The sequence below is a fragment of the Onychostruthus taczanowskii genome, unplaced genomic scaffold, assembly GCF_017590055.1.
Source record: "Onychostruthus taczanowskii isolate IOZ18803 unplaced genomic scaffold, ASM1759005v1 scaffold3, whole genome shotgun sequence".
Taxonomy (NCBI): Eukaryota; Metazoa; Chordata; class Aves; order Passeriformes; family Passeridae; genus Onychostruthus; species Onychostruthus taczanowskii.
The window spans coordinates 20,511,906-20,535,902 of NW_024500349.1; the positions used below are offsets into that span (position 1 = coordinate 20,511,906).

General features: G+C 40.5%; 1 protein-coding gene across 1 annotated transcript; it reads left to right on the forward strand.

Moving 5' to 3' along the window:
* Positions 1 to 4,024: 4,024 nt before the first annotated feature.
* On the forward strand, positions 4,025 to 23,331 carry EXOG (exo/endonuclease G). Its single transcript, XM_041408896.1, has 6 exons — positions 4,025 to 4,182; positions 5,323 to 5,472; positions 7,036 to 7,175; positions 8,922 to 8,998; positions 11,984 to 12,098; positions 22,750 to 23,331. The coding sequence occupies exons 1-6, from the start codon at positions 4,035 to 4,037 to the stop codon at positions 23,209 to 23,211; spliced, it is 1,092 nt and encodes a 363-aa protein (XP_041264830.1). The 5' UTR covers positions 4,025 to 4,034; the 3' UTR covers positions 23,212 to 23,331.
* The last annotated feature ends 666 nt before the right edge of the window (positions 23,332 to 23,997 follow it).

The following is a 23,997-nucleotide window of genomic DNA, read 5'->3' on the forward strand; positions in this document are numbered from 1 at the left end:
ACTCCAAAATAAGAAACAATTGAAACCAAAAATCCAGCCATGACAGAGGAGGAGGAGATTGGAGCATCTTATAATTTTGGAAAGTGGACTTAGCAAATTTGAGGATAACAAAAAATATGTTGGCAAGACCTAGAATCTGTCTGGCCCTTTCCTTTTCCAAATACCTGCTTCCAAGAACCAACTCATAAAATCAGACCTTCAACTACAGCAACTTCTTAAGGGTACTTTTCTGAAGAGCATTATGTTCAGGCTATATTTTTTGGGGAAAAATAAAAGTGGGACCATTTTTAAAATTACCATTTTATTTTATATGTTCCCCTCCCAAATGTCTGTTTTTTTAAAAAAAAATGTATCCATGTAGTTGATACAACATTAGTCTGTATTTTACTTGGACAGCATAGTAGCTTTCCTGTAGCTTTCCAAATACTAATGCATTTACCATTACTAGTAATTCATTTAATTACTGGTAATGAATGGATAGTAATTAATTTACTGTTACTAAAGGAAGAAAACATGATATTTTTCTTTCCCCATTTTTTTCTTGACTGCCTAATGTTTCTATGGCTATTGCTGGTTGATGATTATTATCTCTGGTAAATCAAAGTACTAAAATCTCCCAGGAGGAGGTAATTTTGCAATGCTGCTGGCCTTCCAATGGAATAACTATGATGCAAAAATCAAACTCGTAGTGGGTGAGGATTGAAGGAGGTGGTTACTGCAAACTAAGTAACATTTTTGGCCTCAATTCTATGCCATAAGCCTGCACAATGCCATTGTCAATCTGTTCAAACTATCTGCTAATGAATTCTGCATGATCCTCATGATAGAGTTGAAAGCCTGATCTTTCACCTGTTAATATTTTCACATTCGTCCTTAAGTTTGACAAATTTTGTACTGTAAAGTTGACTTAAGTACAGTTTGATGTCAATTCTTGTGGAAAGAGCTTTCTGCATGTAACATTAGATGCATACAGTTAAACAACACAGCATAGTACAAAAACTCACAAGAAAATGTTTTGGCACCAGCAGGAAGAAATCTCACCCTAACCATTTGTCATTTTATAACCATCCTATTGTAAGTTTTACCAGCTACTTCTAAATTTGTGCTTTATTTAAAGAAATAAAATAAAATCCTAAGACTTGTCTAGCGTAGTGAAATATGTGTATATCAGTTTTAGGATAAATAGCTAAGTCTTATTACGCTGTGTTACTTAACTTGTATATATAGAGTATACATAAGAGTTTGCAGTAACCTGTTTCTCCAGGATTTCCAGTTGGAATGGATTTAAACTCAAACTATGAGATTAAATGATTTAGAAGATTGCAGAATAGACTGAGTGTAAATTACAGGAAGCTCTATCAGATGGTGAAATAATTTTTAAAGAGTCTTTTGGTCCTTGGCTCCAATTCACTAAGTACTGTTTGTATACCAAGATATGTGAAATGTAAATGTTGTAGGTTATATTTCACTCTTGTAGCTATAAAAATGTAGAACAGAGATAGCTTGTACTACTGAGTTAACAAAAGTTATACTAAAGTATCCTGTTAAAGAAAAAAGTATAGAGAGTTAAGCTCGTTGCTGTAACCCCTTTTGGATTGAAGTGTTCTGATTTTCATATATGTACATTTTATATATATATATTCTACAGAAGTATACATATATAAAATGTATGTATAAAATGGCCTAATGCAGACATCCATTGTATTGCAGTTATGAAATGAAGACATTTTGGAAAGAACATTGTATCATAGTTCATGAATTTGCAGTGGATCTTTGTTCCTTTTTACTGTGGTATTTTAGAAAGAGTCTCAAGTTTGAAATTAGATCTGCCAAGTTGGAGTTTTGCTGCTTCAGCTTTGCACTGGGTGTCTGAATAAACCAGTATGAATGTAGTACTTGCCCTGTGTGAAGCAGCTACACCCCAACAGATAGGAGAAAAAAAACCTAGAAAGAACTATTTCAAGTTTATCTTTTTGTATATGAAAATAAACAGTAAATTACAAATAACTGTTTCCCTCGTTGGTGTGACATTAAAAATCATTGTTATTTTATTCTTTGGCATCTTGCTGGAGGATTTCCTTCTTTGCAGATGAGTGTTTTTAGTGTTTCAATGGCATTTCTGCCGTCCAAAATCCCTAAAAAGTCCCTGCAGAGGCATAGCTGAGGCCTGCCCCTACTACCCACCATTTGCAAACAGTTCCAAAGAAGAGTGGGAGTTATCTTAAATTCACAGAACCATAGAATGGTTTGGGTTAGAAGAGAATTTAAAGATCATCCAGTTCCAACTCCCCTGCTAAGGGACCCCATCCACTAGATCAGGTTGCTCCAAGCCCCATCCAACCTGGCCTTGAACACCTCCAGAGATGAGACATCCACAACATCTCTGGGCAACCTCTGTCCTATTATTATTATTATAATTTCCCTTTTGAGTGTGTTGTCTCTTGTAGCACTGTGGTAACACTGCTTATCACTCCTAGCAAAGAACAGTTCACACAGGGCAATATGTTTATGTGAAGCTGTATCAAGACAGTCCAGCAATGTACTTCAACTGCCAGAAGCCAAAGGCAGGGGAACTTGACCAGGAAAAAGATTAAAATGAAAAAAAAAAACTAGAAGCCCGAGTTCCCTGTACTCATAGCACCACACTGAGGTCTGTAATCCTCACATGAGGTACGAAGATGCCCTTGGCCACACACTGAAGCATGGCCAGACTTCTCCAGGAAAGCTGCCTGCAATAAAGTGATGGTGTGGCCATGAAATCCTTGTATTGTGGTGTTTTCCATTGCTAAAGTGATCTTTTCTTTTCCAGAAAATTGCCTCTGGCTTGGTGCTGGGTTGAAAATGCTTCGTTTGGACAGATATGAGGCAAATATGAACATTGCCAGGCATTTAGGGAAAAATAGTAATAATCAGGCTGGTGGTTTTCCTGAAAAGAAGCCCAGTGTAACATCACCCAATACTGACTAAATCCAATCCCATACCACAATCTTCTTTTTCAGCCTGGAGATCTGGGGAGATCTTCTGGTGACCTTCCAGTCCCTAAAGGGGACTTTAAGACTAAGAAAGACGAGGACAATCTTTTTAATAGGGCCTGTGGAGATAGGATAAGGAGGAATGGTTTAAAACCAAAAGAGGGTTGGTGTAAATTATATATAAGGAAGAAATGTTTTACACTGAGGGTGGTGAGGTACTGGCACAGGTTGCCCAGAGAGGTGGTGGATGCCCCATCCCTGGAAACATTCATGGTCAGGCTGGATGGGGCTCTGAGCAACCTGGTCTGGTTGAAGATGTCCCTGGTCATTGCTAAGGGGTTGGACTCTCACAGAATCACTGAATTGTTTGGGATGGAAGTATCCTCTGGAGATCACCCAGTCCAACCCTCCTGCCAAGGCAGCATCACCTGGAGCAGGTGACACAGGAATGTGTCCAGGTGGTTTTGGAATGTCTCCGGAGAGGGAAAACTCCCTTATCCAGTGCTCTGCCACCCTCAGTGTAAAGTTCTTCCTCATGTTGAGGTGAAACTTCTTTTACTTTGTGGCGATTGCTCCTCATCCAGTTGCTGGCCATCATTGAAAAGTGTCCAGCACTGTCCTCTTGGCACCCACCTCTGAGATACTTAAATGTATTAATGAGATCTTCTCTCAGTCTTCTCTAGACTGAACAGCCCCAGCTCCTGCAGTCTCTCCTCATAAGGGAGGTGATCTTATCTTCTCCAGCTAAAGATTTTAAAGCTCCTTCCTGACCCAAACCATTCTATGTTCCTATGATTCAATGATCCTCTCTGCTTGGAGCCCGTGCTGGTCGCCCCCAGACAAGCTGGATGGGGGCAGTTTAGTCACTATAGTTTCTGTAGTCCCGTGAAGGAACTCACTTTATTTTTCCACAGCTATCGGGGAAACCCCGCCGGCCTCATCCCCTCACACGGTGTCCCCGCACCGAGGCGACGCCGCCATGGCGCCCTCAGGGCTGTGCCGTGAGGGGGCGCTGCGGAGCCGCGCCCGCCCCTTCCCTTCCCCTCCCTTCCCGCTGCCGCCATGGCGGCCTTGCCCCGCCACCGCCGCTTCTTCGGGGGCTTCGTCTGCGGGGCAGCGGCCGGGGCCGTCGCGTCCTGCTGGGCTACGTGGCGGCTCCTCCGCAGCCAGAGCCAGCCGGAGCTGGGCCCCGGGCGGGCCCCAGCACAGGGTAAGAGCCGCGGGCAGTGGGGACGCCGCGGTCAGGCGAGGCGGGAGCTCCGGTTCAGCGCGGTGCCGGGTCCCGCAGCCCCGCTCCCCACAGCCGCTTCTGTCCCTAAACTCTCTCCTTCCCCTCAGGAGCGCCTTTTCCGTCCTTCTCCCATTCCCGGAATGCCCAAATGCTGCCGGGAGATCCTGGGGTTCCCTTAGTACCTGCCCTGGGCTGGTGGGGAGGAGGTTATCTAGGGATGCTGGGCTGTCGCTTGTAATTCCCAGCGCTTCCCTTTGCAGCTGCTCACTGCAGAATGTTGGTGGCAGGAGAGGAATGCGCATTTAGTTTTAAACACGCATTTCGGGTCAGACCATAACTAAATTTCAGCTGTTGCTGCCCTGGATGAGCCGAGGCTCGTTTATCAAGTCTGGGGTCTGGGGGGGTTCAGGTGTGGGGAGAGATGTTTGGGCACCGAGGGAGTGAATGGTTTTCTCCACAGCCTCAAGGCTTTAAAAGTACCGGATTGTTGGAAAGCAGAGGAAGAATGGCTCTAAAAACATGAGTTGCTGTTGGACAGATGGCTGGAGAATGAACAAGACAGTAAGAGGGATGTAAATATTCGTCTGTGAGAAAAAAAAGTTGCTTGAAAAAATAATGATAATTCAGTGAAGCTTTCATTCATTCAGCAGAGTATAAGTGTTCCCAGAGAGGGCAGGACTTGTTTGTGCCTAACTTGTAAATCTCAGTTTGTGAGGAATTTGATTTTCACCTCCAAAGGGTAAAATGTACCTGTTGATCTTCTGTGTCTGTAACTCCTTGTTGCCTCATTTGTCCCTACACGTCTGAGAGCTTTTTTTTCTGTAGAAAGAAAATGTCTCATAGCTTTCCTTCTGCCTTCTGTAGTCATTAGAGTAGATAGATGACTTAGTCCTCGAGCTGAGATCCTCATGTTAAAACGTGATGAGAACCACAACTATTTTGGCAGATGAGATTTTCACTGGTAGCTCTCTTAATATATTTTAGGTCTTAATTGTGGCTGTAACCTCAAGTAATTCCCTATGCAGTAGGTTTACACCCACTGAGATGTGGGTTTTTTTTACTGTCCCATTTATGATCACATTTCATCTTTGGATGGTTTTCTGTTTATTTTTTCTTTAGAACCAATAGAAGAGGCTCTGCTGGAAAGGTATGGATTTCCTGAGGCTGGAACAGAGACCAGATGTTACACAAATCATGCACTGTCTTATGACCAGGCAAAACGGGTGCCTAGATGGGTGATTGAACACATTTCAAAACAAAAGATGCTGGGTATGTTTATTTGTTGCAGTAATAAGCAGACAGGACTCAATTTCTTCATGCAGAAAAGCCAGTCTTTAATGTTACAGCTCATTTTTGTACAGTTTTTAAGACCTGATGTATAACTCTAATTGGTTCATAACTTTCTTGCCACTCAGTTCATTGGTTAGTAAATGGCATATTACATGTCCATCAAATTTCTCTCTTCCTGGATAGTTTACATATTTTGTTCACTGATTCCCATGGGATAGACTTCATGTTATTGCAGGTGTGAAGGGTTCTGTTACCAGAATAGATTGTTGTGCTAACTGACTTTCATTCTTGTGGTTTTTTCACATGGGAAGTTACAAGCTAACTGCTAGCTTAGCTAGAGTAGCAGGGCCTAAACCATATTTTATAAGAGCCTTCTTTCATAATATCTCTACCTGTATGCAACATTTATCTCCTTGCATTTGTGATGCTCTGAATGGGCTTTGCTGCTCACAGATGGTGGACCCTGGAGCAGTCAGGGAGAAAAATCCTACAGTGATTTCAGGGAGGGAAGTTCAGCTTGAGTTTTTATAACGGAAATGGAGAGAAGATGAAACAATGAAAATTAACCTTTCCTTGCTTGATTGGATCTACAAAGTTGCTCGAGTGCATAAGAATGGCTCCTGCTTCCTTAACAGTGGAGTTAGTTCTGAGGCCCAGTTTATGTCAGTGGTAGGCAGAGCTTTTAATGAACAGATCTTACAGATTTGCTCACAATGGGAGGAGAATGCCCATTTGTGAGATAAAAACTGAGCAAAGGGCATCAACAATTGTTCAGAGCTAGCTAGGGCATTAGCTCCTCACTGCAGCCATTATTTACTCTCCCCCTGTTCTTTATACAAGACAGAGGCTCAGTGATTTTTTGCTGTCAGTGGTGAATGAAATATGAGCGGTATACAGTCATTGTAAATTAAGTTTATAGCATTAGTTCAGTTTTTATAAGGCAGATTATTAGTAATGGAGGTAACCATGTAATTGTAAAATGCTTTATGAAAGCAATAGCCCTCTAAATGTATCTAAATCACTGTCTTCAAATTACCTTTCGAAATTAAAAGCAAGATCTTGAAAACATTATGACCAACCCTTAAGTAGCATCATTGATCCCACTTCTTTCTGAGAAGGAAACAGTAATTTCAGGCTTACTTTCAAGTGGGCCTTAACAGCTGAATTGTTAAAATGTTTTCCAAATAATCAGATACAACTAACTTCAAGTTGAAATTAAGCATCTTGAGGCATTCAGTTCTGATTTATGTCTGTAGCTACTCGAATTGAGATTTGAGGCAGACCTGTTTTGTTTGGGGAAGCCTGAAAAGTCGTGATGCAAAACCCCATATATTTTATTGGTAAGTAAGAACTTAAATATTTAAAACACATGGCAGAAAGAAATTAGCATTACCTGTAAATGAGATGTACAGAATTCAGATTAATGTACTGAATCCTTAAGCATGAGTCGTCTGGCAAGATATGACAGAAATAGATCTTTTTGTCTTGTGATTATGATGGTTTCATGATAGTCTGACCATTTAATGTGTTGTTGTTCTTCAGGTGATGCAGATCGAAGGCACTGTAAATTCAGACCAGACCCTAACATCCCTCTGATGTTCAGTGCTGTCAATGAAGATTACCTTGGCAGTGGGTGGTCACGAGGACACATGGCACCAGCAGGAGATAACAAATTTTCAACAGTAGGACTTTTTCTCCCTTCTTTTTAATTTGTGTTCGTCGGTTGGAGAGGGTCAAAAGACCCTCAGAAGTAATCTGCAATGTTCCTTTTGCAGTTTGTTTTGAGGTGGAGCATGATGTCATTATTGATGCACAGAGCTGGATTTGGAGTTACAAGGTCTGTTCCTGACAGTGCAGTGTAGGATGCTCTCACAGTCTGCTTCAGGCATCTGAATCAGGTGCATGCTCTGATGACGTACCTCCCTTCATTAAATCACACCTACATCAGCTTATTTGGCAGAGATGATGTCTTGAACAGTGTGGTGTTAAGCAGGTTTTCTTACCCTCTTGCATGTCACATTGTCTACCTGTAAAATGAAGATGATAGCCTTCACCAAAAAAGCCCTGAAGGTCTTCAAAGCTCAGTTAAAGGGAGACAGGGACAATGATGTCATTGTGGCCAACAGCTGCTGAGATATTTAAGGCTAGATTGAGCAAAGCAAAGATGCTGTTAAGTACTGTTCTGTATTGGCAAGGGGATTGCCTGGATGATTTAAAAGGCTTTTTCCTTCCTTGCAATGTGTATGAGGTAAATTAGACCCTTTTGCCATATTTCTTTCAGTCTATAAAATGTCTTCACCTGCCATTTATTCAGGCTGTAAGAGAAGCATGCCTTAATGCCTTGGCTGACTTACAAAGCAGCCTTGAATTTATTGGATCCTCTTGTGAAATGTGCCTAATGCAGCAATTTGTTAATTAAGAAGCAGTTTGAATTTGTATTTCTCCAGGCAGATAGTATTCAGTGGGGTGGAGTGACAGCACAGTGGCATGTGGTAAATGAAAGAATCAGTAGTTTTATTTCTATTGGAAATGTCTTCGTTGTTATTTATTTGTAATATCTGGGGTGCTTTTTGGTGGTGAGCTCCTTGTGCACAGAGATCCTGGACCTGGTTTGAAATGCAGTGAGATGATACAGTCTTGCAAATATAGGATTATAAAAATTAAATTTCACAGTCTAATTAGTGGAGATAGTGTTTGCTCATTATCCTAAAGAGTTCTGTCAGTCCCATCACTTTGCAATAGTAGTATGTGAAAAATATTGACAAATACAGGACCTGTGAAAATACTGGATTAAGATTTGGAATTTTTTCTCCCTATATTTCCCTGCATATGTCTAGTGATTTATCACCAGGGCCTTCACCTCTGGAGGTATGTGAGCTTCTGTTCAGAGATGTTTATGGCACTTCTACAAGATGAAATTAAGCAGATATATGGATGTTTGACCATTATGGTCTCATATATCATTTCATTGCCTGTACATTGTATATGTGTAAAATATTGATGAGTATATCTAATAAAACTTTTTCTTGTAAAAGAAATACAAAGTTAGCTATTAAGCAGTCAAATTAAAAAAGCATGCTTGAAAGTGTCCTTCCCTTTCAAAATGAAAAATGACTAGTTGCTTTCAAAGACATTACCAGGCTGACAGTGGCTGATAGTAATTCCTGTGCCTCTAGAGTTGGATGTTCTCATGCTGTTTCTGCTTGGAAAAAAAAAGTAGATAAGTTTGCAAGGTTTCACCTCAATTGTGCACCTCCTAATCCTAAATAATTTTGTAGGTGTTTGACTTAGGTTTTTCTGATTTTCTGTGTTACTAGATGTTAAAACTAAACTAGAAATGGAATTCTGATCCATTTCTAAACTGCTAAAATGTATCTTCAGCTCATGATTGTTTCAGTGAAGTTACAGTATTTTCTTTCTCTATGCAGAGAGCTATGGCTGAAACATTTTATCTGTCCAACATTGTGCCTCAGAATTATGAAAATAATGCTGGGTTTTGGAACAGGTGAGAAATTACTTGTAAGTAAACTAAGTGAAAAATACCAGGCAGAAGCATAAATCAAAAATGCTTTATTTTTAAAGGTTCTTTACATCCAGGTATTTTAGAGCAGTTTATCTGTAGAGGTCATAGGAGCTTTCTCTGCAATGAAAGGCAGCTCAGTCCTCTCAGTGAAAGAACAGTATAACAACTACTGTAGTTTTTTATTCAGTCAAACTGTCAAGGACATTTATTTAAAATAAAAAAAAATATATTTCTTCTGGCTGATAAAAAGTACCAGGCTTAACTGTGCTTAAGGAAGTTCCAGCAGAAGCAAGGAGAGGGTTTAGCTCTTCCTCAAAGAAGCACTTGCAGTGTGAGAGTATTCTCATGTGTGTGTCTGGATGATGGTTCCCTTTGAATTGCAGAACTGAGTGCTCCCCACTGAGCCCTCACTCTTCAGGTCTGAGGTGTTCCTACAGGTCCTGGCTCCCAAGGAGCAGTCAGGCAGGGGCTCTGTCACTTGTGAGTGCTGGCTGGATTGACTTTGAGGTGGAGTGGTTGATAAATTTAAACTTGCTTCATGTAAGGTTTTTATTCTTCCCTTCCTTGGAGCAGAGAACATAGTAAAAGTAGCATTCATCCAGTGCTTCCTGCACAGGACTTAGAGAATGTGAAGGCTCAGAAACAGGGGGGAAATGATAGATTTCTCAAGGTTCACTCAAGGGAAGGTCAGCAAAATTATATGCAGTGTTGTAATAAAAGTCCATCAAAACTGCATCATCATTCATCTGCACACTGCTTTCCTGTTTTACAAGAATGTGTATAAAATCAGATGAGCCATTCAGTAAGGTTATACTATTTTATAGACAAATAAAATGTCATAACACTTTAAGAGGGTTTTTTTCTTTCTTTAATAACTCGAGTGTTCAAACATAAATTTTACTTATACCAAAGCTAGGCATTTGTATCAATTCAAGGTAGGGAAACCCTCTTTGTTTCCCTAAAGCAGGATCTCTGCCTAATCAAGAAATTGTAGGGAGTGTTTGAAAATTTCCTCTGGCACTATCAACCCTGCAATTTAAGCAATTACTGCCACTTTGTCCCAACCCCAGCACCCTGTTCCCAGAGTTCAAATGCACGAGAAAGGCAGTGATGCCACTTTTTTTTTGTCAGACATTTTTTTTAATAATAAATAATTTTAAGGATACCATATTTCACGTGTGTTGTATCCTTTCCTAGCTTCAATATTCTCTTCCTTTCTCTTGTTTTAGTTACTTGCTCCTTGACTTGTCTTCTGAGGTGCAGGCAGGCAATGCAGCTTAGTCAATATAAGTGTTGTTTTCTAAAGTGGTGTCAGCCCTCCTGCCTTGTGTTTTTGCTGGTTTCCCTGTTGCAGCTTTGGTAGTAGTCTGACTGTGATGAGTAATTCTCATTTGCCAGCCCAGTTAAAAACTGATTTTGGTTTTGTTTTGCTTAGTTATGTTTCTGCCGTATTAGAAAATTGGATCAACTCATGAGGTGAGTTCTAGAACCAACATGGAAGATGGATTAGGAGTGGTCAGCTGGGACAGACAAGGGGAGCAGCAGGAAAGGGGAGAGCAGGACTATAATCATCCAGCAAACTGTTAATAGTAAACTGCTGGCCTGGCTCCATGGTGTGCTCTAACTCCACATTGGTATTCCTCATTCTCTTCCAACTGACATTTAACTGTTTTCTGTCTTGTTTTGAGTGTGATTTCATGGTCACTGTAGTCTGACTTCTGTCCCTCCTGCCACCAAAAGCAGTTTGCTCCCTAGTTGCATTTATTCCCATTCTTTCCAGGTGGTGTTTGTATTTGCCTGCCATGAGACAGCCTGAGGAGCTGGGCTGCTTGGAAACAAAACTGGTGGCAGTAGGAAAAGAATTTACTTGTAGTCAATGAAGAAGGGGCTCATTTTCATTTGTGTGGCTCATTCTTGCTGATTTAACTCACTAACCTAGCACAAAAGAAAAAAAAAAACCAAACTGGTTTTGTTCAGAGTTGACAGATAAGCAATGTTCAAGTGGCCCAAGGGAGAGGTGTGAGGAACAGGAATTAGAGAAGGGGGTGAAACTTCCCCCTTTCAGAGGCAGCCAGATTAGCTGGGATAATCTGTTTTATACTCTATATGTCCATTTGTGTGAAGTGCAACTCTTACCTTTGTAGAGGACCAGTGCTTGCTCACTGTATGTGATTTCTGTAACAGCTGGGCTGTTAAATCAAAGATGTGCTATATTCATAGAATTTTTGGATTGGAAGGAACCTTAAATATCACCTAGTTCCAACCCCACTGCCATGGGCAGAGGCACTTGCCCTAGATCAGATTGCTCAAAGCCCCATCCAACCTAGCCTTGTTAATCTTTTGTTTTCTGTAAAATAGGTGTGATCCAGAAACCTTCTTATTTGAGAAATATTATATGCTGTAAACTGAATCAGTTTAAAAAGCAAAAATATGGTAGTATTTCTGGAGTTACTACTTTATTTTGAAACAGTTTTATGTCTATAAAGAAAACCAGTAGAGTTAGTGGAAATGGCAAACAGAAACTTCAGAAAGAACTGTGTTGCAGGACTTTGATTCCTTGGGGATAAACACACAAATCCAATAATATGATAAAACCTTTCAAAGTAAAAATGCTTCAACTTGCTGCTTGGAACAATTCTATTTTTCTAATCCCAAGTGACCACCAACAGTGTATTTCTAGTGTTGAGTGTGGGAGTAAGTAGAGAACTCAGACACGTGCTAAGGCTGCAGAAACCATTTTCAGATGTCTGCAGTAACACATGTCTATCTGTAAATAAATGAACCTTATTTCCAGAGGACAAATGGGAAGCAGGACTTGGGCCTACGTTTTACCTACTTTGGCTTGTGAATCACTCAGATGAATCTGGGAAAATGCTCCCTGTCAGTAGCTCACCCTTCCCTTCATAGCGTGTCTCAAAGATTAAATCTTCCCAGCTGACTCTTCCCTATCTGACAAATATGTTCCAGAATGGAAATGTACTGTCGGGAATTGACTGAGAGATTTGAAGATGTTTGGGTTGTTTCTGGACCTCTTACCTTGCCTCAAACAGATGGTGATGGAAAGAAGAGTGTTACTTATCAGGTATGTATGCATGTTGCTGGGATAATAGTGCAGTAGTAATTATTTATTTAAAATAGACATCATGACTTGACAAAACAAAAGCTGGGCATCTTAATACAGGCAAAATGTATAAAAGGTGCAATACTTGTTGGGACAAGATTAGCAGAAATGTTACATCTTGCCTACAGATGAAAAAGCATAATTTTAAAATAATTTGTTTATTTACAGAGATGTATTTCATGTCTACAGTCATCAGAACTGTTTGTCCAGTTAGAGTCAGTGGGCTTTGATAATGCACAGGCATCTATTTAATCAATTTCTTCATGTGCTTTAGAAGGAGTGGAATGCAGAGGTAGGATGAGTCTCTCAAAACTCTGCAGGAGTGTCAGTGCTCTGTTAATTTCACAAGCAGTTGTTTGCTGGTACACCATAGCATCACTTGGATGAGGCCTCACAGCTGAGATGTTGAGCATGCCAGAGTCACTTGGAAGATTTCACTCAAGTGCAGTGTCAATGGTACCCCTTCACCTGCTTAAAATACTCTGCAGATTCATCATGCACAGTCTGTAGAAACCATCACTGACAGACAGATGGGATAGACTATGAAGTTGAGAGGTGAATTTATTGTAGCTCACCCAGACTTACTCTTAGTGGGCTTGTGTTTAGACATCTGGAAGGTTTGAGCATGGTAGGTTATTCAAGGGAGTGTTACTTCTGCCCCCACTGCAGTGAGGTATTGCTGCTATGTGCAGTTGCAGATGAAAGCTGGCATAATGCAAATAATAAATGCTGCATTTTGCACCTCTTGAAAGAAACACTTTTCCTTGAAAATAAGTTGTTGGATCAACTGCAGCTTCAGCTTGTGAGCAATTCAGCTTCCATCCAGTTCTCTGAGGAGCAATGGATGAGCTTGCTGAAACAAACCCCTATTTCACAGGGATGTGAGAGGCACAAAAGGGAGAGATGTTCAGCTCTCAACACTGGCTTGTTTAGCAGTAAGAGTTGGGCACTATTTCTCCTTTATAAATACACAGCTGATTTCCTTTTGATTGAACTTGGAACTCGGTCGTGATAGAATATGATTTTTCCCATTTGCTTTTACCTTTTATTTCTTGAGAAACTGTCCCTCATCTCCCCAGCCACACATGTCAAACCTTGACTGTCACAAAATCACAGTTTTGGATTAGGGTTTGTTATTTTTGGAGGGAGTTATGCATATGAAAGTGCAGTAGTACTAAGTTACCTTCTTCATGTTTAGAGGCAGTTCCAAACTTCAGTTCTCAGCACATCTTTGTGAGGGAGGTGCAGACTGTGCTCATTTTCCAAGTGGATAAATAAGCCATGATTAAGGGGTATCACCAATGCTAGATGATAAATTAGTGGCAAAGCCAGTTTTAGGTTGGCAATCATCCCGTGCCGCCCACAGGTGCTCACTTCACCATTGCCTGTTCTACTTTCCTCTGCCTTTCTTTTGTCTGCCAGGCCTGATGACTGTGAGATCCTGCCACAAAATGCTTGATTACCCAGTGCAATAGAAAAACATCCATACTGAGTTTACTGGGCTAGTTTTGTACTGCTGTAGACAGATTGAGGCAGCACACAGAGCAGTCCAGTACTTCCTGGTGACAGCATGAGATATGTCCAGAAGCACACAGCTGGGAGCAGGAGGGAGATGTTCCCTCTCAGCAATCTTCAGCTGAGCATTTGGCTTCCTGAATACTCTGTATTCTGAGTTCTCCAGGCTTACACCCAGCTTGCTGGGATTTGCTTCCTTGTAGCCGTCAGGATATTGCATTTCTTTTTCATCTTTAAAAAATATATTCATCTTACATAGCAAAGAATTAAAAATCCTGAGCTGACTTGAGCATTTTGTAAGTAGAAATCATTTCCAGGAAGAAGTTAAATCATCTATCAACTGCATCTATCAACGGCTTCACTTTAATCTTGCTCGTCTTTCTCTCGTTCTTCTCTAGAGAAAGTGTTTACTTAGAAGAGGAAGATTGCATTTTCTGAAAAATGGTTGTCATTCTCAGCCTTGGTTTTGAAATGTAAATTTTAGTATTCTGCAGGTAAAAATCAGAGCAGACACTGCATCTTACTGACTTTATTCAAACTAACTTGATACCTGGATACAATGGTGAAATAATAGTGGCACAAAATGCCCACACTGTTGTGCTTGTGATCTCGTTCAGTTCTTGTCTTTTGTCTTCATCATCTTTGGGTTTGATGACAACACAGATCTTTTAGGAATGTTTTACCATGAGCTGAAGTTCAGTGTGGGATTGAAAATGGTGAAGTGATGGTGTTCCTATGGGTGTGTCACCACTTTTTCACATTCATAAATCCCTTTACTCAGCTTCCTACAGTGAGATTCATTATGTAAATTGATTTTTATTTGAGCACAGATAATGCTGTCTCCAGGTAGGAAAAGTAAAATAACAATTTTGTGTGTTGTTTGTTTAGAATATTAAATTGTTTTATTTGAGTCCTCTAAATAAATACAGGCAGAGAATGTTGGGATTCTTTTATTTTGAAATTTGTTCATGGCTTCAGTTTTGTGCTTTGCATTGCTGTTGTACTTTGAGGAGAGAGACTTCAGAGTAGAGGGGTGTATTGGGTTTGTTTGTTTTTTCTTTTATCAACACATACACTTAGAGGAGGAAACACAACGTGTCAAAGCACTGAAGAGAAGTTCTTTTCAAACAGACACCTTGGATACAATTGCAGGTATTGCCATTGATTTTGGTAATCTGGGATTCTGCCCCTAAAGGAAGAGCACTAATTGTTGTGAAGGGAAGGTATCTCTTAGCTGTCTTTCAGAGTGAACTCAGCAGAGTTCACACAAATGACTTCAGACTGAAAGGGGTTTTAGTCCTCATTCTTTGAGCATGAGAAGCTGATGTGAGAAGATGTCCTTTCCTTTGTCCGTGCTGTTCAAGGAGAGGTGCTCCAATACACAGGAGAGGCTGAAACTCGCAACCTGTAATCTGCCAGTGCCACTGTTAAGGCTCAGCTCGTCTCTAATGTTTTTACTCTCTCAGACAGAGCCATGAAAAGGAAAAAAAGAAAACACTCAAGTGCTGCAGTGAATGTGTCTGCATTGATTTGTTTCAGATCCTCTTTTCAGTCTTAGTTTCCTTGTTTTTGGCTAAAGGAGTGGTGAATATGTATCCATGGTTTTACATGCTGGTGTTTTTCTCATCAGGCATCCAAAAAGGTTATTTTTAGATCACTATAGAGCAGAAACAGAGCATTGGTCATGGCTTTGTTCCCAGTTCCTGCTTGGACTCTGGTACCATTTGCTCTTTAATTCCTGAAAGGGAATTAACCTTGAACTCCTTAGATGCCAGCATTGTTCTGTCTATTGGCTGAACTTGTGATATCCTCAGATATGTTCTGTCATCTCATCTGTCTCCAGTGGAGATTTTTATTGCAAAGAGGAGATTGATGATCATGCTTGCTATCTGAAAAACATATTTTGAGAATATATGTAGAATAGAATGCCAACAGGAAAAATCTGTTCTGTGTCATTGGAGAGGCAGGTGCAGGTTTTTCATCTTTGTCCAGATCAAATCAAAATGACATTGTCTTGTTTTATACATTACTGCTATCCAGTGACTGTCACTTTAGTGATTTTCCTCTGTCAGCAGATTTGGAGTTTCAAATACAAATTTTGCAACAATTAATTACATCATGCTCAGTGCTCCACCCTCCCCATTCCCAAGGCCATCCTAGTGAATGCTAATTTAAGAATAATTAGCTGTGACTGGCAAATGAAAATGCAGTTTAGATAATGTTTTGTTTGTTGTTTGAAAAAGACATTTTAATCTACTTTTTACTGGTACACAACTGGTACACAAGGTTCACACTGGAATCGTGATGTTTCATTTTCTAAATTTGATCACCATGCTGGGCCAGAGAGGCACAATTACCATTCCAGAAGGTACAGTTGTCATCTCTGTCTGTGACAAATAACTGGGAAACAAATTGCACTCTTAAATATGAGATGGTACTTTATGGTTTTACTCAGTAAACTTTCAGAACTAGTAGAGGTTGTCTCCTACTAAGATACCATAGGGGAAGGAATGCTTGTTAAAGGAGGAAATAAACCTGGGAACTATTCCTTGTTTGCTGGCTGCTCCAAGTGGTCCCAAGGCTACAGAGATTCCTACTGGATGTAGGTCCATTATAGATGTTCCATAAACTTTATGTAAAGGGTTCAGTCTTAGATCAGCCTGGTGTAAGCCACCAGAGCTATGTCAGCCCTAAATTTAGATGTGAGGTACTAATTAATAGAATGGACACTGAGTTAAGGTGGGAGGAAAAGACACACCGAAAGTGCAGGAGAGATTAATTGGGATTGCTTTTATTTAGCACTGTACCCATCCTGAAGGTTATGTTGTTATAGGAAAAGGAGTGTTAAGGACTGTGGTGGATTCTTTTTTAAGTTAATCTAAGTGAAATATGTGGAAGCAGTAGTCTGTCACCATGTGAATACAGTTTATTACATACATAATATATATACATACCCTCTTTATCAAAGAAAAATAAAAAGGGGTTGGGGCATCTGTCTTTTAATGTCATAACTCTGTATTTAGGGACAAGGAGTTTTTTGCCATTTCTTTTCTTTTTTTTCCTTCCCTTTTTAGGATTGCCAAATGATTTGGCAATAACAATCAGAGCAGCCATAACAAATTAAATTTTCCTGAAGTACTTACATTTGCATTTTGGAGTGCTTGGCTGTGCAGATTGTTACTATGATTTTTATCAGTAGTGTTTTCTGGTTTGTGTGTTGCTAGGCCTGCCTTCACACCCCTCAGTTCTTCTCAGTGCCATCTGACAGAGCTCTCTCAAATATTGGGGGAAAACACTCTTGGCAGAATCAGTGCTGCCTAACAAACCCAGAAGGAACTTGAGTGAAGGCAATTAATGCTGTCACAATGATGGAGTAAATAAAGTTACACTGATAGTAAATGGAATGTTTTGTACTGCCAGAAAGTCTGTTCCTATACAGAATTCAGTATCAAATTATAACAAAGCTCTGGGTTGTCAAACGTGGGGTCACATCAGCAGGAATGATTTTATATCTACAGTGAAAGATCTGATGGACATGGTCAGTATCATGCTTGGGGGACAGGAATGATTCCTTGTTCTGTCCACTAAGAAATGTGATGGAAGTGTTCATTTTGCTGCTGCCAGGTGGAGGGGGAAGGACTCTGTCACAGGAGCTGGGTGTGCTTCTTGTCAGGCAGTTCTGTTTGCAGTTCTGGCTCACTTCTAAACTCAGGTTAGAATTTCACAGAGAGTGAAGAAACAGCTACTGGAGTGTCAAAGGAATTTCTGGAGCTGACATTTTCAAGTATTTGATGGTGGTACCATCTGATGCAAGGACTCTGCAGTGTGTGCTGGTGGTTAAGACATGATTGAGAGTGATTTCTGTTTGCCAGGTTCTGAGGGAGTCACAGATAATTGGCAACCCAGAGCTGGCTCTCGCTGATGAAAGGCTCCTTAGTCCCTTCTGCTGATTCTCTGCACGGTGGATTTTCAGTTTCTAGTCACTAGGTGGCAAAATATCACTTTTGGATTCATGAGCCCTTTTAAAAATTATCTGTACCCTTGCAGAGGAAGATAATTTTTTTGCAGTCTGGGAAGCTGTAACAAGTCCAGTGTAAAGTTCAAATGTTATAACATTGGTTTGTGTTTAGAATTTCCAGTAATAGTAACACTCTGTTTTCTTCTCATATAATTTCAACTGTTCTGCCATTATACTTCCTATATTCCTTTTCACTTGTTCATGGAGTTTTCTATCTCATAAACTCCAAACTGACATTTTTAGGGACTGCCTTGTAATTTATCTGATTACCACCATGAAGGTGGCATTAGTTAATGCCAGATGTTTAAACTTAGTGTAGATGCCATTAGCAAATGTCTTCATTAATTATTTTGATATTTAAGGACTCCACAGGTGTTATCAAATTTGCTTCCTCTGTTTTTAAAATCTGCAGTCAAGAGCAGGATTTGGCCAAAGTGGGGAGGAGAGCCAAGCTTAAGACAAATCCTCATCTAGTGACTTGGTTGTAGGACTGAATTTATCAAAGTTCTGAATTCTCTCAGGTTTAAGACATATTCTGCCCTTTTCTGTCCCTGTGAGCTCTTTAGGTTTCTTTTACAACTGCTTACCAAACACGTTTGTTGTTTTAGTGATATATAAACATCTCTGAATGTCAGGAATTGCACACATTTTAATGGCCTGCCCTCGTGACAGCTGTCCACATTTAATTGGGCTTTGAGAAGAGTAACAACTGCACACACACTTGAGGAATGTCAGTAACAATGTCAGTAATGACAGAAAAATAACAAACACTGCTCTGAAAATGACTTTATGATAATGTTACATTATTAAGAGATATAAGTTCAGTTAAACAAAACAAAAAAAGAAAGGAATAAGTAGCAGCAAAAATTTAGGGCAATGCACATTTTTACATTGAACTGATACAGACAGCAAAGCATCTGAAATTTTGCATTGGTTTCCCAAATGATGATGGGAAAGAAATATATTTAATGCTATAAAAAGAAGGCTTTTAGCTTGAGTGCCTTTTTTTTTCATGTTTCACGAGCCTGTTGAAAATTCAGAAGATTAAGCAAAATTTTATAGCAATAACAAAATGGGGATTTTCAAAGGATTGCACAAAAATTTGCCTTGTTGGCTGTTACCAACATGGTGTGAAAGCATGTGGGACAGCAGTGATTTCAACAGGCAATTGCTGTATTTTCTTGCTTGTGTTGGAGCACAAAATTCCTTTTAGAATCCCAGATACTCTTAAAAAACTGCTGTTCTTCTCCAGCTGGGACAGAGAGCTGTTTTAGGCCTTGATTTTTGAAAGATCATCTGCTGCCTGTAGATAGACAGTCACAAATCAAAGTCAACATCTGTGCATGGATAATCTTGAACCATTTTCCATCCTGTTACAATAGGAGCATGTGCTCTCTGCCTCTGCCAGGCAAAGCACTGAGATAAATGGGATGGTGCAGAACTGGGTAGGGATTGAAGCTGCTGAAGTTTAGGAGGAAAATCCTCTAGGTGGCAATAGGAAATGGAATTGTGGAATTTGTTTTTCCTACCTCTTTTCTTCTGTTCCAGATTTCTCTTTTGCAGTGTCACACTTCTTTCTCTGGGAGTTGAACTGGTGAGGGGGCAACACTATGGAAACATTGCTCTGCAGCTTCTCTATTTGCTTCCATAAAACAGCAAAGTGTGGGGTATTACAGGGAGTAATGATGGAGATACTGTGCCATGCTCCAGAACTGCATTTCCTTTTTTAACAGAAATCATTGGGTCACACTGCAGAAATTACTGGTGATGCATCCTGTGCATGGTGCACATAAGTGTTAAACTGCAGAAAAAGACTTATTCTTAGTCATGCATATTTACTCTGTCAGAGCAATCAGGCACTGCCCTTTGATGGTGTTCTCCAGCAGAATTAGCTGGGGATAGAATTTTTATGCCCTGTTTTGAATAAGGAAGGGATACCTGTGGACTCTGGCAGTTTGGGCAGCTGAAGATGGTTTTATCTGCTTTAACACTATGAACACTTAGTGAAGTTATTGCAGTAGTACTTTGCTGCTGTTCAGAGAAATTGGTATGAAGCCTGTGCATTGCTTAAATTTTATTTAAATTCTCAAAAGAGAGTTTACATGGAGCTGAAATGGTATATAAATTACATACCTGACCATTACATGTATGGAGTTGAATTTAGATCTGCATTTCTCAAAAGGCCAGCCCTTCCTTCATTTTGGACTAGTTCTCTCTGTTTCTTCTCCTCTCTCTTCCTAGGTGCCCGTACTGTGCATAAATGTGCATTATTTTGCATAGAATATATATATTTGCATAATATTACATAAGCACCGGGTCTGTTTTCCCTTAACACCCACTTGAGGCATTCAGCATTTCCATCTCATACCTAACTGTTTTGTGTGCAGCTCTATTCATTCCCCAGCCTCTTTATCCACCCACTCAGCCCTCAGCCTCAATCCCCAGTTCCCTCAGCTCGCTCCACATGCGTTCACCTGTTTGTTTTACATATTCCATGTACCCCCACTAATTGGAGATCCTTGTGCAGCTCCATCTGTGTGCTCGCCCTTCCTCTGGTCTTTTATGCAGCAGAGAGAGGGTGCTGGGATGTGGATGTGTGTGGGAGGTGTGGAGAAAGAGGGAGCTGAGCTAGGGAGGACCCGGTACATATCCATGGATTTGTAGTGGGAAAAGTATGCAGAGAGGCCTGGGAAAGGCCATACTGCACGGGAATGCTGCAGGTCAGGGGCTTGTTGGCCCAGGGAGACGCTGAGGATTGGGGTTTAGCCTCACTACTGCCTTCTCTCAGGAGGCTACAGCCTCTTCCTCCTCTTCGTCACCTTCCTCCCTGCCCTAGGAATGCGCAGGAGGTGGGATTGCAGTGCAGGCTCTGCAAGCTCCCTGCTCCAGGGGAGAAAAGGAGCCCCTTCCTACAGCTTTTGGCAGTATCATCACTGGGTGCCCTTGGGTGAATACGGAAATACCAACTCCTTACTCTCCCCTTCAGGGATTTTCTTGGCTCCCTCCCTCTCAGCCCCAGTTTTGCAGGTACTCCCCAGCTCAGAGTGCCACTGATCTCAAGTAGGTTAAAGCTCCCATCTCCATTCATTTTGTAATTCAGTGGTAACTCACCAGATACAGCAGTGTGTTGCTGAGCTGGTTTTAGTACATTTGAGCATTACCTGTGCATCAGTCAGCTTTGATTATTTATGGTGTTGGTCCTGGGGAGGTGTAGCTCCGGTTTCACATACACAGAATGCTAAATGCAAAGTGCTTTAACACTCAGGAGCTCTCATTTCCCTATCAACACATCAGTCATCATTGAAAGGGAGAGATTTGGCATAAGGCATTTTTTCCTTAAGCAGTTTCAGTGACTGTTTGATGTCTAGGCACAGTATTACCTGGGAGAAGGTTGGTGGCATAACCATGACAACTTTTGTAAGAAAATAAAAACCAAATAATCCAACCACCCCTCAAAAAACCAAAACCCAAACCAACCAAACAAAAAAACCCACAACAAGAACAAAACCCACACAAAACCCCACCCCCTGAAAAAACCCAAACAATCAAAAAAGTTTAAACTAAAACAAAACTATTAAATAGCCTAATTTAGGGCAAGGGAGGGAGGTATTTTAGAACACAGTAAAGAAATCTTAAGAGCATGTGCTTTCCAGAAACAGGAGTAATGTTTCTACTGCATTATTGCACTAAACATGAAAAAAAAATCATCAGAGTTTTCCCTTTCTCCTGAAGATGCTTTCTCTGGTTTTGGTCTAACCAGTAAGACTTTAAGACCAATCATTTAAAAAACTGGCAACAGAGGTAGAGGACACAAATCACTGAAAGAATTTTTAACTCAAATTTAATTAATATTGGAATAGACCAACATGAATCTTGGTTCAATAGCCACAGGCAAAATTTAATTTAAAAAATGTATTTCCATTTGCAGAAGGGCTGAATAATCAGAAAAAAAGTGTGCATAGGAAGTGTTTATTACGTGATTGAGTTATACTCAATATATGAGTGGACAAGGCATGTCTGAACTGTTGACACTTTCAATTAATGTGATAAATACCTGCTTTCCCTGAAATTATATTTTAACTGTATCTAACAAAGCTGTCAAAAAATCAAAACAATCAGTCTGTGCTTTTGCAATCAGGTATTGCAAGTGCTAGAAACAGCACCAAATTGCTGGATTTTATATACAGAATAAAATGCCTTTGTAGTTTTTGTAAGGGAGCTGCATCTTTTTCTTCCATTGCAATTAGAATAAAAACATGGATTTGAGAAGGGTACTTACAGGAGAGTTATGCAAAACTCAGATTTTCCGTGTGTGAGCCTGTTACACTCTTTAAGATGGCAGATTCAGTTCAGCGATAGGAAAGAAACAAAAAAGCTAAATTCAGTGCATGCATGAGCGTAACTTTTTGAGTCCTGGAGAGATCACATTTGCCATCAATAGGTGTATTCCCTTGGAGTTATCCCTGGCACAAGGTAGGGTGAAACTGTGAGACTTTATACACTTCAAAGTGCGAGACTTTAACAGTCCTGATCCTCCACTCTTGGGGCTCCCCTTAAATCCCTGGATCCTGGTCTGAGTGGCACAGGAGGAAACCCAACATGTACGAGCACTGAAGTTGGTTTGTAGGGAATTTATGGAAGAAATAGGTGCATTTTCTTTGGATAGGCTTCTCTTCCAAGAGGATACTGAGTCACTGAATGTACTTCATATGTGGATCCCCTCAAAAAAATGCTTACTTAGGTAAAGTAGCTTTTAAATGCTACTGGGTGTGGGTAATATAGAAAAAAATAGGTGACAGACAATAACATAGAGGTGATTTGAGGTATATATTAAAACCTCTATGATTTGGAACTGTCAGGTCAGGAATTTTTGTTGCATGTTATAATATAAATTATTGTAGTTATACAAAGGAGAGGAGCTCCAGAGGGAGGGAACATGAAGAAGTGGTGCTTAGGGACATGGTTTAGTGGTGGTCTTGGCAGTGCTGCATTCATGATGGAACTTGATAATTTTAAAGATCTTTTCCAAGCAGAACAGTGCTATGATTTTGTATCTGTAACAGTCCTTTCCTTTGGCAGGTAATTGGAAAGGATGATGTGGCTGTACCATCCCACCTGTACAAGGTGATCCTGGCCAGGAGGAGCAGAACATCCTCAGAGCCCCTGGTGCTGGGAGCTTTCGTGGTGCCAAACGATCCCATAGGCTTCAGCCACCAGCTCACTGACTTCCAAGTCAGCGTTGAAGACCTGGAAAGAATGTCAGGTTTAGTTTTCTTCCCCCAGGTGGACAAGACCAAAGATGTTAAAAATATCTGTGAGGTGGATACCTGCAAACTGATGGGCTTCAAAGAATTCACTCTGTACATCACTGCCCGCAAAGTGCAGAGCGCCCGGACGCTGCGCCGGCTGGAGAAAGCCATGGCAGAGCTACAGGAGGCAGGAATTGAGCCTGATGAGTATCTCCTGAAGCTGTACAAGAAGAAGGAGGAAGAGCTGCTGCAGGAAAAACCAGTAGCAGCTAGAGAGGGGAGAGCTGGCTGAGTATTCAGGAAGTTGTTTGGGTTTTTGGAAAGGGGAACTGAAGGCAGACACGAGGACAAGGGCTCCTTGAATCATCCTTTTTTGAGTTGTGAAAACAATAAAGAAATACTTGGAAGCTAATGGGCTTGGAATAGTGCTCATTCTTGCATAACATGATGCAAACACGTGGTTTGCTGCACTACTTAGGCAGGGGAAGTGTAAATGACCCTTTCTGGCCTGAGTAGATCACTGGACCTTCAGGAAAAGCTCCGTGCTATTTTCCACCTGGCATGTCAGACTTAGGATTTGTGTGGAATCTCTTCTAGGAATATCTCAAAAATAACAGTAGACACCTTGGGAGTACAGCTGGAATGTGTTTAAATGGAATTCTGCCCACAAGTCTCTCTCACTGCTGTGCTGTAGAAGCAATTGTACTTTCCGGAATATTTTGAAAATTAATTAAAAATATTTCATTTAACGTTCTTTTATTAGAGATATGTAAGACATAATCTGATATTCCCATAGTTGTATTAAGTAAAACCTCTCCTGATCTTGTGTGCTTTGGATACTTCAGCATGTCTGGAGCTCACAATTGTTATCATTTGCAGCAAACTTACTTCATCATGTATAATTCTGCAATTTTTTGTTAAGAAAACCCCAATACAACTAAAGTTTAATCAAGTGCCTGCCAGTGTAGTTTGGGTTTTCACAAATTAATGTAAGCTTAACGTTTAATTTTCACCACTAAGTTTGGATAAACATGTTTTCTTGCTTATTGTTTGATTTCAGAGGTGAGCATTACTTTCT

What these genes read in the sequence shown, in the direction of transcription:
- EXOG (XM_041408896.1), top strand. Translation starts at nt 4,035, where the DNA reads ATGGCGGCCTTGCCCCGCCACCGCCGCTTCTTCGGGGGCTTCGTCTGC. An exon ending in TTCAAAACAAAAGATGCTGG is followed by an intron (nt 5,473 to 7,035) that starts GTATGTTTATTT and finishes GTTGTTCTTCAG; the next exon opens with GTGATGCAGATCGAAGGCAC. An exon ending in AATGCTGGGTTTTGGAACAG is followed by an intron (nt 8,999 to 11,983) that starts GTGAGAAATTAC and finishes AATATGTTCCAG; the next exon opens with AATGGAAATGTACTGTCGGG.